At 41.5% G+C, this 14031-nt stretch overlaps 1 protein-coding gene across 3 annotated transcripts in view; it reads right to left on the reverse strand.

Annotated features, from left to right (window-relative positions):
* Positions 1–2944: 2944 nt before the first annotated feature.
* Positions 2945–14031, reverse strand: part of col12a1b (collagen, type XII, alpha 1b) — a 142302-nt gene continuing 131215 nt past the window's right edge. For 2 of the 3 annotated variants that reach the window (XM_080453537.1, XM_080453536.1), the window contains 3 exons: positions 13693–13761; positions 7402–7572; positions 2945–4201 (listed from right to left, as the gene is read on the reverse strand). In XM_080453537.1, coding sequence (XP_080309663.1) covers positions 4116–4201; positions 7402–7572; positions 13693–13761 — 326 coding nt within the window. In that variant the 3' untranslated portion in view covers positions 2945–4115. Of the gene's footprint in view, positions 4202–5212; positions 6291–7401; positions 7573–13692; positions 13762–14031 lie in introns of those variants that run through there. The other variant, XM_080453538.1, reaches the window with a different exon arrangement.

Below are 14031 nucleotides of genomic sequence, written 5' to 3' on the forward strand. Positions count from 1 at the left end.
TTAGTAAAACACATTTTTGGAACAAAATACCCCAAATCATGAATGCAGTGTCCGATTGCCGTGAAAGGCCTAAGAAGAAAACGGCACCCTTTTCACATTGGCCTGTTATAACGCCACCAGGAGGCCACAATAACCTACTGTACCTGACCTGGCGGAGACCTGTGCTCCGAGGAGCACCTTTTCTAGTTTTTTATCGGTTCTCTAAGACTAGTTTTTTTTTGGTGCTTTGGCTTCACAGGACTGTGCAGTGCACAGTGGCACGTTTCCAATTCTAGTAGTCTCTGTACAGTAGTCCAGCATCTAGTTAACTTACTGTACCTCAGCTTACTGTCAGACACTGTGCACATCAGTGCTGCAGAGTAGCTGCAACACCTCTCCACAGACCGACAGAGACACCACAACACATGCCAAACCTCTCCTGACTCTTTCCATGAGGTCATTCCTGGCCATAGCAAGACTCAGTGAGTTTATAGCTCTGCTAAGTACCTCAAAAACCCCAGACTGAAGATGAGTTTCTATTGCACTTAACGGCAACACATAAACACTGGTCTACGACAACATTGTGTTGAAAGCTACCCTCATCCTTCTCCCTTTATGGTCTGCACCAACACATTACCATCTCCCTTTATGCAGTCGGCAAACCCCCGAAGATGTGATTACACACAAAAATATTGATGGATTGCGTCTAATCCTTTTGTCTCGTATGCAATGCATCCAAGTTTGACACTCCTGCTACTACGTACTGTATATGGCAATCAAACAAATTATGATTTGAGTGAAAGCGCTGTCACTTTCAAAACATACTTTGAGTGGATCAGTATTTATAAAACGGTGGTGAGCCATTAATCAAAGACTGCCCTCGTTGACGAATGAGGCTTCGTGACCAGGTGTTGGCTGAAGGTAGGCACGCGAGCTCAGAGCCGAAGTGCAGTTACTGAGCTCTGTACTGTCTCTCAGACACTGTCCAGGAATGGCTTGCAAAATGTCGCTGGCTGCGGCTTCCAGACAACGTGCTGCAGTGTGTGCAGCCTCACTGGCCCACACAGGTTCATGCATTTTGCAACCATTAGTATCTACTCAACGAGTGTGAAACTCCTGCCTTCTCAACCTGCTTTCCAGGACATTTTCTATACTTCGTGTGATGGAAATGAATGTGTTCATTAAATGAATGAAATATCCATCCATATATAATATGCCCCATGTATACTAGTATACTATTATCAACGTATGTATCAATACCGCCCACGTTGTCGTGAACAGAATTGACAACAGCTCTATGAGTCATTATGAGTTATAGCATTTAGAGTGGTTCTCAAAGTGAGTTCCAAGGACCCTCAGGGTTACTTCAGGGCGGGGTTCTAAATGGACCCTTACAGGTCTGTGACTCTTGAGAGTGTACAAATGTTAGCTATGGGGGTCCTTGAAATTAAAAGGTTTGAGAACCACTGAGTTATGGCATTTACAGCCTTTGAAGTGTCTTTGATCAATTTGTTTCATTTCGCCAGGTTCAAAGCAAAGGGCGTTTCATAGCTTCAATCATCTGGGGCACGAACCAAGAAACGGCCTGAAACATTTCATCGTGCAAGGATATGGTTTGTGTCCCCCCCCCCCCCCCCCCCCCATGAGATGATTGCATCTTATTCTGCATTCTTTTTCAAGGCCCGGGTAGGGACTTCAAAGCTGTTGATAAGAGTGATTCTCAGAACAAGGCCATTCCGCTGACTAGCCCATCCCTTTCCAATTAGATCACAGCTGATGAAAAAATATAACAACGTTGATATTTTCTATCAAGCTCAATTGCCGCGATCATTCATGGAAACATGTTCTTGTTCTCCTTTCCATGTGTTGCTGTAAAACATGAGTCAGGGAAAGCTGAGTTCATTGTTTAGTCTTGAATCCATAAAACTATCTTTTGGCTGCAGTCCAAATGCTTTTAAATCCAGGTTCAACAGAGGCATTGCACACTGTTAAAGTATCATTCAACAGCAATTACAGCATTGTGTTTAGTCAACAGATATTCCCACATATCTCTTGATATATCAATGTCATTTTAAGTAGGTTACGGGAGTGTAGTGTAAAGTTATAAAACTACCGAAACAGCATACTACTATGATGAGATCGATCAATCAACCAATCTATCTACTGTGTGTCTGTCTGTGCGTGTTTTTCTTGTCACACACAGAGGGTATTGAATTCACTTGGTACAATGTTGTCCTCTAAATGTACATTGTAGATGTCTAGCATTCAAAACCAGCTACTGTATACTTGCAATGCATTTGTACGTACAGTATATTGATTGTATTGCATTTTCGAATGCATCCACCACTGGGTTTCAGAAATATTCTTTTTGTGGAAAGAGTTATTGTAAGAACTTTGAATAGGCATGATGTTGCCACCTATTTGTTTCTTAGCAACCATTAGCTACAAATGAGTCACACTAGCAAAACTTAAAATAACCAGAGAAACAGTTTAGTTGTCTCCATGTAGTTTTAAGATTGTGGATTGATGTTTGTAGCTTACGGCAGATTAGTGGGTCTTATTTGGGTACTTAGCCATTAAGCTTTATGTTCATAAGAATGATTCAGAAGGAAAATATCCAAAGAGGGGAAAAAGTGGTGAACTAATCGGATGAAGCCAGTTCTAATTACTTGACTGGGTTTAGGGACCATAAAACCAAAAATCACAATATTCTCTGCCAAACAGATCCAGATCCAGCATTGACAAAGTTATGTAGCAGTGGCTGTCATATTTGTTAGTCCTTGAGTCATACACTGGACAGCAATAGTTGCACGCGGGGTTGCACACCAAAAATAGCTGATCTACAAGCTGAGAGAGCTTAAAGATTGGCTATTTTCACACACCTGCGCGCACCTATGGTTATCGCAAACTATAACATTAACAATGAGGACGAATGGTTAGAATTCACACAAAACGACACTGGCTGTAAATTTTCAGTAGTTTTATTGAAAAATGCCTCTTCTGTTTTCAGAAATAAATAAGAAAATTAGGCTGTGGGATTCACAATCTGCAGTTAAAATACATGAAACAGCAATACCATGTCCATAGTCTTGCACACAGATTCCAACTGCATCCGATATTGATAAAAACAACAATGACAACAACTATATTCTGGTCGGAAAAACAAAACAAAAAACAAACATACTAAATATACACCACAGACATGCAATTCCACCTTTGGTAAAATCAGCTGTGACTGGATAAGGGAAAACTGATAAATATTTAGTCAAAGATACAAAATGAAAGCTGTTGTCTAACTGCAATAATGAAAACTGAAACTCCTTTGAAGGCACACTGAATGAGCAAGACTATATCTTTAAGTTAGGCAGAGCTAAAAACAAAACAAATATGGAAAAAGGCAATGTTATGGATTTTATGACACTGAATGAAATGTGGTTGAAAAGAAAAAAAAGTCTCATCTAATGATGCCCCAACATAAGAGAACAAACATTGCTTTTCCCTTTCTTCTAAATACTATCACTGGCTTGGTCATGAAGAGTGCATGGTTCAACACTTACTGTAGTTGATGCAAATATGTTACAGGCTGGAAAACACAGGAAAACAAAAGAGAGAAAGCTCACAGGGTTTTTTTCTTTCTTTCTTTTTTTCCTTTAAAATAACTCCCTTGCCCCACCTCATCCCCTTTATCTCCACCAGAAACATAAAATCAAACATCCCTGCCCTCCCAACAACAAAAGACAAATATTCACATATAGGCATTCAAGGTTTTACCAAATAAAAGGCGAGGTATCAAACCCCATTTTCTTTTTGACTTTGCATCAAATGTGCATATCCCTTAACCACTTAAGCCCTATTTTATACTTTCAAATATTTTCAAAAATAGACAAGCTTTTAGATGTTTTCACTATTTTTGAAAAATGGAAAATGCTATTTTTTTTAATTGAAAATAAAGAGCAGAAAACAAGACAAAAATTGAAAATATATTGAAAATCTTCGCCAATAATGACATGCCCAAAGTGGTTAAGGGTGACAACATGTGAACATTTTGTGAACATAGCCACAACAAACAGGTATAGAGAGCAAAACAACAAAGAGAGAACATCTCATGATACTATCCGTTTGGGGGCCTTCCTTGATCATCTCTTTCGGCGCTCATTTTGCGAGTCCTCATCCTCCTCAGGGATTGGGACTACGTGGGTTTCAGGCTCAGGTCGGTATGGGTCTGCTCGGAGATAGTGGTTTTTGCCAATTGAGCATTAAGGGTGGCACATTTTGCAACGTTTATTTCAGCATGCAACAGCAATCAAGTCATTTATTTTCCTCTGTCCTACTGAAACCTAATTTAGACTTCGTGGTGCGACTGTGTCGCGCGGCGAACATTGCAGACCTACAAGCTCACAGGAGCGATGTAGGCCGGCTGTTTTCGGCACGCGGCGCAATCGTATGACGGAGCATGAATTAGGCGTAAGCCTAATGAGCGAGGTAACACAATTGAAGTGGTGAAAATTGCTGGTGGTGAACTGAGCTCATCAGCACTGGCAAATTACTTGTAAACAGTTCAGTGCATTTTTTTTTAATCATTAGCACAATTGCGTTTGCAGCACACTAATTTGTAATTTTATGCACGTCCTCGTCGCGCAAAACAACATGACGTATCGTTCTAAGTCTTACGACGCGGCCATGCGACAAATTGCAAATTATTAGGCCTTTGACTTTCATCACTTAAAAAAGAACTTCTGCAGCTCATTCATTTACAAAAATATCACAAAATATCTCTATAAAAAGAAAACTCAAGTATGTGTTCTGCTACTGTACCACCAGCCTGGAGATTGTTATTGATTGCGATTGTGTTCCTAGTTCTCATAAAAAGGCACTGGTGCTACACGACCCCAGAAAGCTGAAAAGCAACAGTGAAACTAAAAATATATATCTTTACCTACCAAAACGGTATGGTTGGTACAGGAGAATAGATCATTATGGTTATAAACCTTATGAAATCTCAATCTCTATAATCTCTGTGTGCCCAAATTAATTAACCCATTAAGACCTGAGGCCGATTCAATAATGTTTTCTAAATCCTATTAGTTTTTGGAAAAAATATATAAAAAATATTTTTTTCACGATTTTTCAAAAATAGCAGATCTACAAGCTCATAGCGCGGCACTCGGTGCCGCGCTATGAGCTTGTATATCTGCTATTTTTGAATAGCCAAAGAAATCTAAAGTGACACAGATACGTCCCAGGTATTAATGGGTTAAGGCTAATTCACTGTATACTTCCTCGCTCGACGAACAGTAACTTATTTTCAACTGCAGGTCCAACTAGGATTGAAAATAATGTCACTTTTTGTCGAGCGACACTTGTAGGGCAGTATAGCTTGGCATTGGGAAAGCGCTACAGCAAAAGGAAATTACTACAATGACAAATCTGCTACTTTGTACACGAAGAATGACAACAACCAAATGGAACCAAAACCTCCAGGGTCACATGTACAAAACGTTGGACTGCATATGGCCCTGAGCAGATTAGACTATTACGTCAGTAGAAGAGGAACAACACCAAAAAAAAAGGAGAGGAAAAAAGAGGCATTCAACGTGTTGGCATTCAGCAAGCAGCGGGGGTTGTTTGCAAGGCACAAGCATCAACTACTACTACTACTACTACTACTACAGTACTACTACAGATGTTAAACAATATTGTTTTTAGTGGACATGATCTCAAACATCATTTACAAGGCACAAACATCATTAGTTATTTATGTACAGACATCACCTGGAGAAAATGAAACGGCGTTAAAACAATGCTGTTTTGTCGTAGCTGATTGTTGACGGAGCTGAAGTTTGCTTGCGGTGGAGTTTGTAGCTGCGGTTGCGGTTTTTTTCTCTCGCTACAAATCCACTGGTTTGTGTTAGTTAGTATATTTGTTTGGTTGTGGTATGCATGCTAGCTCCTCCACCCGGGCAGAAGGTCGCTCTCTGTTTGTTCCCTTTGGACGTCAAGATGCAAACAGGCCACTAGGGTTGCTGCCAATCACCCCGTCGGTGTGTTTGTTTTACTTGTTTCTACTCGCTCTACTTGTTAGTACCAGCATCATCATCCTGCTGCTGCTGCTGCTGCTGATGGTGTTGTTGTTGTTGTTGTTTTTCAGCACAGTTTTTTTGTTAATGGGTTTTCTTTGGTGGTTATCCTTGAAAACAGCTCTAGAGCGGACGATATGTGTGGTCGGTGTTTTTTTTTGTGTGTGTTTCTTTTTTTCAGGAAGTCAAAGTGAAAAGCAGCACAGGCGACCTAGAGAGGTTACTATCGTGAACCTGAAACAGGCCAGAGAGGGATGGGGGAGGTGTGTCAGTGAGGTAAAAAAAAAGAGAGACAGTCCATAACACCCTACAACAACTGAGATCGGTTTCGTTCGGTTTCCCACACACCCGTGTGCACTGTGCTGTACCCATACTGGCTCATTGTAATGTTCGTCTATTTGTTTTTAGTTCACAATTTGAGTCCGATATCAGATACGCTATGAAGTGTGCTGGCACTTTAAGGGGGTGTAAGTGACATCTATTTGTGGGTTAAATAGTCTTAAATAGTTCTATATTCCACAATAATTGCTATAGACTGTTTGCTCAGTAACGGGTCTCCCCATCTCTCCAGTAAACGAAACATTTCAGGAGAGAGAACTCATACAGGATACACAATAAACAAGTGATATTGGAAGTGATGAAACCAATAAAAGGGCTGACAAATTTGAACTGGAACACTATTTCCAAATTTGAGCTGATAAATGATCGTTGTGGGGTTCTCTCTCCTGATTGGATAAAATTGGAATCCCGACAAGAGCTGGAGAGATCCCGGCTACTGAACAAACACTCTAAAGCAATTATCACTTATATATAGAATATAGAGCTTTAACTTTTTAACAAAATCATATCACATTGGGTACTATATAGCCCACTTTGATTCTGATTGAAAGCTAACTGGAGCATATAAGTGTATTGCACCTGTAGTGCGACCAGTGTGAGTACAGAACAGTACCGATACTAGCAACTAAACATTAGTACATGTACAAATGTTTAGTTTATGTTTAGTCTAGTTCCCTGCAGTGGAAAATTCAATCAACTGAATTCTACACGCGTGTTATTTTCTGACCAGCGTTTCCTCTGTATTAATTCAGCAGTCTGGCAACGGTGCATTTACAAGTCTTTCTTCCCTTTTGGTGTTTCAGTATACATTGAACATTTTGAGCTCTGCAATCTAAAGCTAAAATTATCCCCACTAAGTACCAGTGCTACAGAAAAACACAGAGGAAACACTGTCCATTATTATTATTATTATTATTATTATATTCATGCACTGATGCAGTCTGGTCTTGTGTGTGCGTGTGTGTGTGTGTGCGTGTGTGTGCCAGTTCAGATTATGCTCACGTACCTCCGTATCCTTGTCCGTTGTAAGGAATACCCACACACTGCGAGGAGTCGCAGTAGCCAGGGGAGCCAGTGGACCCCCTGAGCCCTGCAAAGCCCTGGCGACCCCCGGGACCACGAGGTCCAGGGGAGCCTGCGGGACCGGTGGAGCCTGTCCTGCTCTCACCTGGTGGGCCTGGGAACGGAAGAGAGAGAGAGAGAGAGAGGCATGTTGGTCAGTGGCAATCCAAACGTTTTCCTGTGAAGGACCCCCCATGTTGATGTGTATTTGGCCCACGGAACCCCCATCTGAAAAGATTTTGTGCCGAGGACCCCCCATAAGAGATGTGTGTTGTTTAAAATCATTCCACATTTTCACGATCACCACTGCTTGATTTCCATGGTCTGTGAACCATTTCTTCTCCCTTTTACCCACAATACACTGCATTTAGTTTCAAGCTTTTGTATTCTTTCTTTCTGTTGTCTTTAACTTGATTTTTTCCCCTTCCTTTAAATTAAATCAGCGGCTAACAACTTACAAATAAAATACATCATACATGATTTTCTCTTAGGAAGTGTGCCAAGAACAACACAAACTCCAAATGTTAACCATTAAATACATTGTTTGGTCATGTCAACGTTCAGTCAGACAGACAGTGTGAGAGCGACGAATCTGAACAAGTCACCGTTTGAGCAACAACCAAAACATTCTCCTGTGTGTTTGCTGCTGCTGTATCCACCAGCCAATCACATGATGTAGCCACAGTGACCTCATCACTCGCTATTTATACAGTTCCAAGTCAGCGGTTTCCCAACCTTTTCTGGATCAGGGCCCACTTGGAAATCCCGGAAAGCGTTGGTGGACCCCCAGAAGCAAAGATTTGAGTTACAAATGTTCGCTTTAAAATATATATATATATATTCAGAGCTTCCAGATTTTTCAAAAATAGCTTGTAGATCTGCTATTTTTGAATAGCCAAAAGAAATCTAAAACCTGTGTTAAGTGGTCAGATGGGTGGGCCGGGTGCATTTTCACAATAATCAATCAATTGTGTTCCGGCTTGGATCAATTAAACTAACGTACTGTAGTATGCCTTAAGTTCCTGTTTACTGGCATCACCATGAAAACTAATTTGATTATTTGATTTAATATTAATCTTATATTATGGGAAAAATCCTAGTGTTTTGCCAATTATTTGGGGGCCCACTTGTCAGGTCCTCATGGCCCACCAGTGGGTCCCGTCCCACAGGTTTGGGAATCACTGATGTACTGTAAGTCGTAATGATAGGAGAGTGGGGGGGGGGGGGGAGAAAAGGGGAAACCTGTGAGGACTGGTGACTGTCTCTGCCACAAGACTCGGAACATTCAATCAACAACATCAAGGGGGGAAAAATAAGTTCCGCTGATCCCTTTTTCCTCCTCCTCCCTCCTTCCTCCTCCCTCCTCCTCCTCCTCCCCCCTCTCTCCATTATGTCTAGACATTCATAAAGCCGACTTGGAACGCTTCCCGAGCTCTCATTCACTCTCATATCCCAGTTCGTGTCTTTTAAGTGTCCTGTGGAGCATGTGTTGTGAATGAGGCAACAGGAGAAAGGCCCCTAGCACCCCAACCCCTCCCCCTACCCCCCGACCATGACTCATCATCAGCCACCCCCCACCCCCCGCTTACTCGCTTCTTCCCCACCAAATTGGGGCAACATACTGCTCAAACCCCCCCATACCTCCGACCTCCACACTTTCCACAACTTGACCTTGTAGGCCTGATCAAAATGGTATGCCCCCCCCCCTTTTGTCTGGCTGTCTGGAAGTGACTCTACAATAGTATCTCATATAGTCCTTATCTCTATGTATGTACAAACTAACCTCTGTACTACTAACCCGGTTTTAAAATGTATTTTAGGCTACCGTTTCTCAAAGTAGGGTCCAGGGTCCCTTACGGGTCTGTAACTCTGGGAGTGTAACAAATGAGAACTGTATGGCGGAGGCCTTTGGTACATTGTGTGAGAGAGACTTAACCTGTCTGTAACCCTCAGGGTTTACAACTCCAGAACTCTCAAGAGTTACAGAGCCGTAATGGTCCATTTTGGACACCTGGTGGTCCCCAGACCCATGACGTTGAGAAACGTCAGGGCCCCCCGTTTGATACAATTTGCATCTGTGTGATTTTTTTATTTGAGCGAAAAAGCATTATTTTACAGTTTGGCTATTCAAAAATAGCAGATCTACAAGCTCATAGGAGCTACGAGCTTGTAGATCTGCTATTTTTGAAAAATCGTATATTTTAAAGCGAACATTTTTAACTCAAATATTTGCTTCTGGGGGTCCCTGGAACAAAATATTTTTAGATGGGGGTCTACCACTGATATAGCAACATACGTTAAATCATTAACTTCAATGTTAATTTAAGACTCAAGAGTGTACAAATGGCAGGGGTCCATTTGGAGGAGCACTGCATCTGTCCTCCCTGACATCCCTGAGATACACATGAACATGTGTTACCATGCAGTGTGTGAGTGCAAACAGTTACATTGTATTCACTGTATGGCTATGCGCTACATCTGCTATAAAAACCGCAGTGCTGTAAAACAGCAGTACTGTGTATTTATTACTATACAGATGTGGGGGTGGTGGGGGATTAGGGCGGCTGTCAGAGGATTCTTTTCATGTGTGTCTATTTTAAAAATGTTTGCATGAAAAGGTGCATTGTTGTATATTTTGTAAGCATTTAGTTTTCTTGTGAAGCATGCTGTAGCAAAAGTTTGCAAATAATTGTAGTGGGAGTAAAAAGTGCAATGGCGTAGAAGTATAAAGTATTATAAAGTTAAAGTATTGAAAAATGGACATGCCTGAAGTAAGAATACTTGAGTAAATGTACTTAGTTACTTAAAGCATCTGTGTCACTTTAGATTTATTTGGCTATTCAAAAATAGCTGATATACTGTACAAGCTGGTATACGAGCTTTTAGATCTGCTATTTTTGAGAATATTTTTTTTTGAAAACGTGTGCAAATCCTTGAATATATATATACATTTTAAACTCAAACTTTTTTTCTGGAGTACAGTGCTTGAGTAATACTTAATGTACTCATAGTTACTTTCCACCGCTGCATAATGAATTGTGTTGACTGTGCTAGAGTGTGAGTGGAACAGTGAGGGGGTGGTGGGGGGGGGTTGTGCATCTGGCTGGATGGATGACCTCATGGTATATGGTTGCATGAGCTGGGCCGGATGTATGGGCTGCTAGAAGCGAGAGAGTTTTTTGTGGGGCAGCTGTCTGTATGATTGGAGTGACGTGAAGCCTCGAGGTTTTGTAGATTCCCCAGACTGTCTGTCTGGGAAACTCTGAGACGGCAAATGCTCTCTCTGCTCTCTTCTCCCTTCCCTCACGACCGCTGAGGTGCCCTTAATCCATTAAGGCCTGAGGTTCCGATTCTACAAAAATTTCTTAAAAAATCCTGACAGTTTTCTGAAAAAAACGTATGTTGCTATATCAAGTGGTTCTCAAACTATTTCATGTCAAGGACCACCCAAAATGATATGTATTTGGCCCCTGACCCCCATCTCAAAATATTTAGTTCCAGGGACCTCCAGAAGCAAAGAGTTAAAAATGTTTGCTTGAAAATATATATATATTTAAAGATTTTCACGATTATTTTTCACGATTTTTTAAAAATAGCAGATCTACAAGCTCGTAGCGCGGCACTCGCTACGAGCTTGTAGATCTGCTATTTTTTAATAGCCCAAAGAAATCTAAAATGACACAGATGCGTTGCCGGTTTTAATGGATTAAGCCAGGCACTCCCCACCCCAAGTCACACCAGTGGTCTCAACGCCCAACTGACTGACTGACTGAGGCTGAGGACAGGACAGACATCCCCCCATGTGTTAAGTAAGTGTAACTGGATATGTCTCAAGACGGGAGATCTTTGAGGCTGATGTGACCCAGAAGGTGGCCAGATTCAGAAACTCTGGGCTGTGGGAAAAATGGACTCTCCCTTCCCATGGAGAATGAGTGTTGAGATGCCATTGAGCAAGGCACTTAGCTCAAGCCCAAGTGTTGAGTATTGTGACAGGGTCTGATGAATGATGATGATGAATGGGCCACAAGTAGGCAAACAGGAAATTGTGCAAATCAAGGAAATAGGTTGTTAAAAGGTTAAGCAACATTCAAAATGGTATTCCATCGTTTAATGCAGGGGTCTTCAACCTTTTCAGGCCAGGGACCCCCAAACTGTTGGGGAGATGGAGCAGGGACCCCCTACCTCGTAGGGGTGGCTACCATATATATTGTATACTTATGTATAAAATTGTGTTTTATATGTCTAAACATGAAAAAATGGTTGCCTGCTCCAACGCACCTGTCCCAGTAGTTGTGCAAAAAGGACCTTTCTCTACAAAATATGTATAAACATACCATGTTATTGTGCATTGTTTGCTAAAATATGGTGGATTCATGTTATGTTTAAAGATAATTTGACATTTTTTGGGGAAAAAATATGAAGTTTTTAAAAACAAAAATATTGTTTAATCAAACAACAATTTTGCGGACCCCCTGCAGTACCTCCACGGACCCCCTAGGGGTCGCGGACCCCCTGTTGAAGACCTCTAACTGTATGACGATATGCACTTTCATAATCTGGTGACAAAACCCTGAAAAATGACTTTGCCCTTCATGCCCTACATTCTGTCAGACCTTGCCACTACACTACATGAAACCTTGTTTCATGCCTTGGGAACCAAATGTTTCCAGTCATGAGGCAAAAGGACAAAAGTCTGCACACTGGAGTAAAGGGCTCCCAGTCAAAGCTTTATTATTAACGTTTCGACTTAACCCAATCAATCCGGGAAAGCATCTGTGTCATTTTTGATTTCTTTGTATAATAATAATATTCCCTTCCCTTAACACCTTTACCGCCGGGCCCGTAGTTCTACGGGCCGTTAAATCCAACGGTTAAGCGCCGAGCCCGTAGTCCTACGGGCTGCGGTCTTTTCGCGCATGCGCGGTCCGGGTGCACTTTCGGAATTTTTTTGATCCACTTCCGTTTCCGGTTTGATGACAGGAAATAGAATTATTTGGGATCCGGTTTCGACGATCACGCCCGCTCCCATTCTACAGACGAAACTGAAACTCAATTCTCTTCCTGTAGTTTTTTCTCCTCGCATTTCACTGTTTAACGTAATCCGCTCTAACTCAAACATGGATGCCCCGTTTGACACGTGGTTTTCACTGGGAGATACAGGGAGATCTCGCGGATGTAAACAGACCGTTCACGGCTCAATCTTAAGGATTTTAACAAGATCTATGGCGACATGAAAAAAACAAAAAAACAACAAAAACACCTTGGCACTGGTGAGTACATTATGAGATTAACCTCTGGCGGTGGATGTGTTAATACTATATTAATTATTGATATATTGTTCTTCAATGAACACAGCATGCAGAATGCACTGTATTTTGGTTAAATGTCTATATTTGTTCCTCTATAAAGTCTGATTGCATTCACACCCGTAACGAACCGGACCGAGTTCAGACTTTTCATGCAGACCTTAGTCCGCTTGTTTGAACCGCACCAGAATTCCAATGCGCGTTCACACCACTCCAAAAGAAAGGCAAAGGAGTAAGCAAACCATGGTCAACCTTCCAGTTGATTTTGTCGACAAAAATATTTTTTGGGCGGGCCTTGATGGCGTCGTAATGGCTGATTTTACACTTAGTTGCATGTTGAAAATAGCCGATCTACAAGCTCACAAAGCGTCGCAGCGTGACACGTTGTGAGCTTGTAGATCAGCTATTTTCAGAGTGCAATTTGTAACTCAGAGAGGATACATTTTGTACACTCTCTTAACCCATTAGACCGAAAACGAGTCATTTTAGATTTCTTTGGCTATTCAAAAATAGCAGATATACAAGCTCATAGCGCCGAGCTTGTAGATCTGCAATTTTTGAAAAATCGTCAACATTTGTGCAAATATTTGAATTGGGTTTTTTTTTAAGCGAACATTTGTGACTTAAGTCTTTGCTTCTGGAGATCCTTGGAAGTCAAAAATATTTTACAAATGTTCGCTTTGAAAAAATATATATTATAAATCAAAGATTTTCACACATTTTCACGATTTTTCAAAAATAGCAGATCTACAAGCTCGTAGCACGGCACTCGGTGCCACGCTATGAGCTTGTATATCTGCTATTTTTGAATAGCCAAAAGTATAAAATAATGGTTATAGCTAAAATCTAAAATGACACTCAGGATTCTGCATTGCACTGTGACTTTGAAGAGGAGATAGAGAGGATGGATAGATTGTGTTGTGACATACCAGGTGGTCCTCTCTGTCCTCTTTGTCCGTTACCTGCCGGACCTCTGTCTCCCTTCTCTCCTGCAGCGCCTGAAAGAAACGGACACAGAGACACAAACACAAGTGTTCAAAGATGACAACGCCGTGGGGATCAGTGTTGCCAGATTCTGTGAGAGAAACAAGCAACCAGGTCTAGGAAAACCAGCCCAAAAGAAGCGACTATGGGCCACACGAGCACTTTAACATATACATCGGCTATTTGAAAATAGCAGATCTACAAGCAAATTATAATAAGCAGGTCTGGCAACCCTGCGTGGGATCTGCCACAGAATAGCTTTTACCTCTGCTGTCAGAATCCGG

The sequence above is a fragment of the Gymnoscopelus braueri genome (assembly GCF_963280865.1).
Source record: "Gymnoscopelus braueri genome assembly, chromosome: 16".
NCBI lineage: Eukaryota > Metazoa > Chordata > Actinopteri > Myctophiformes > Myctophidae > Gymnoscopelus > Gymnoscopelus braueri.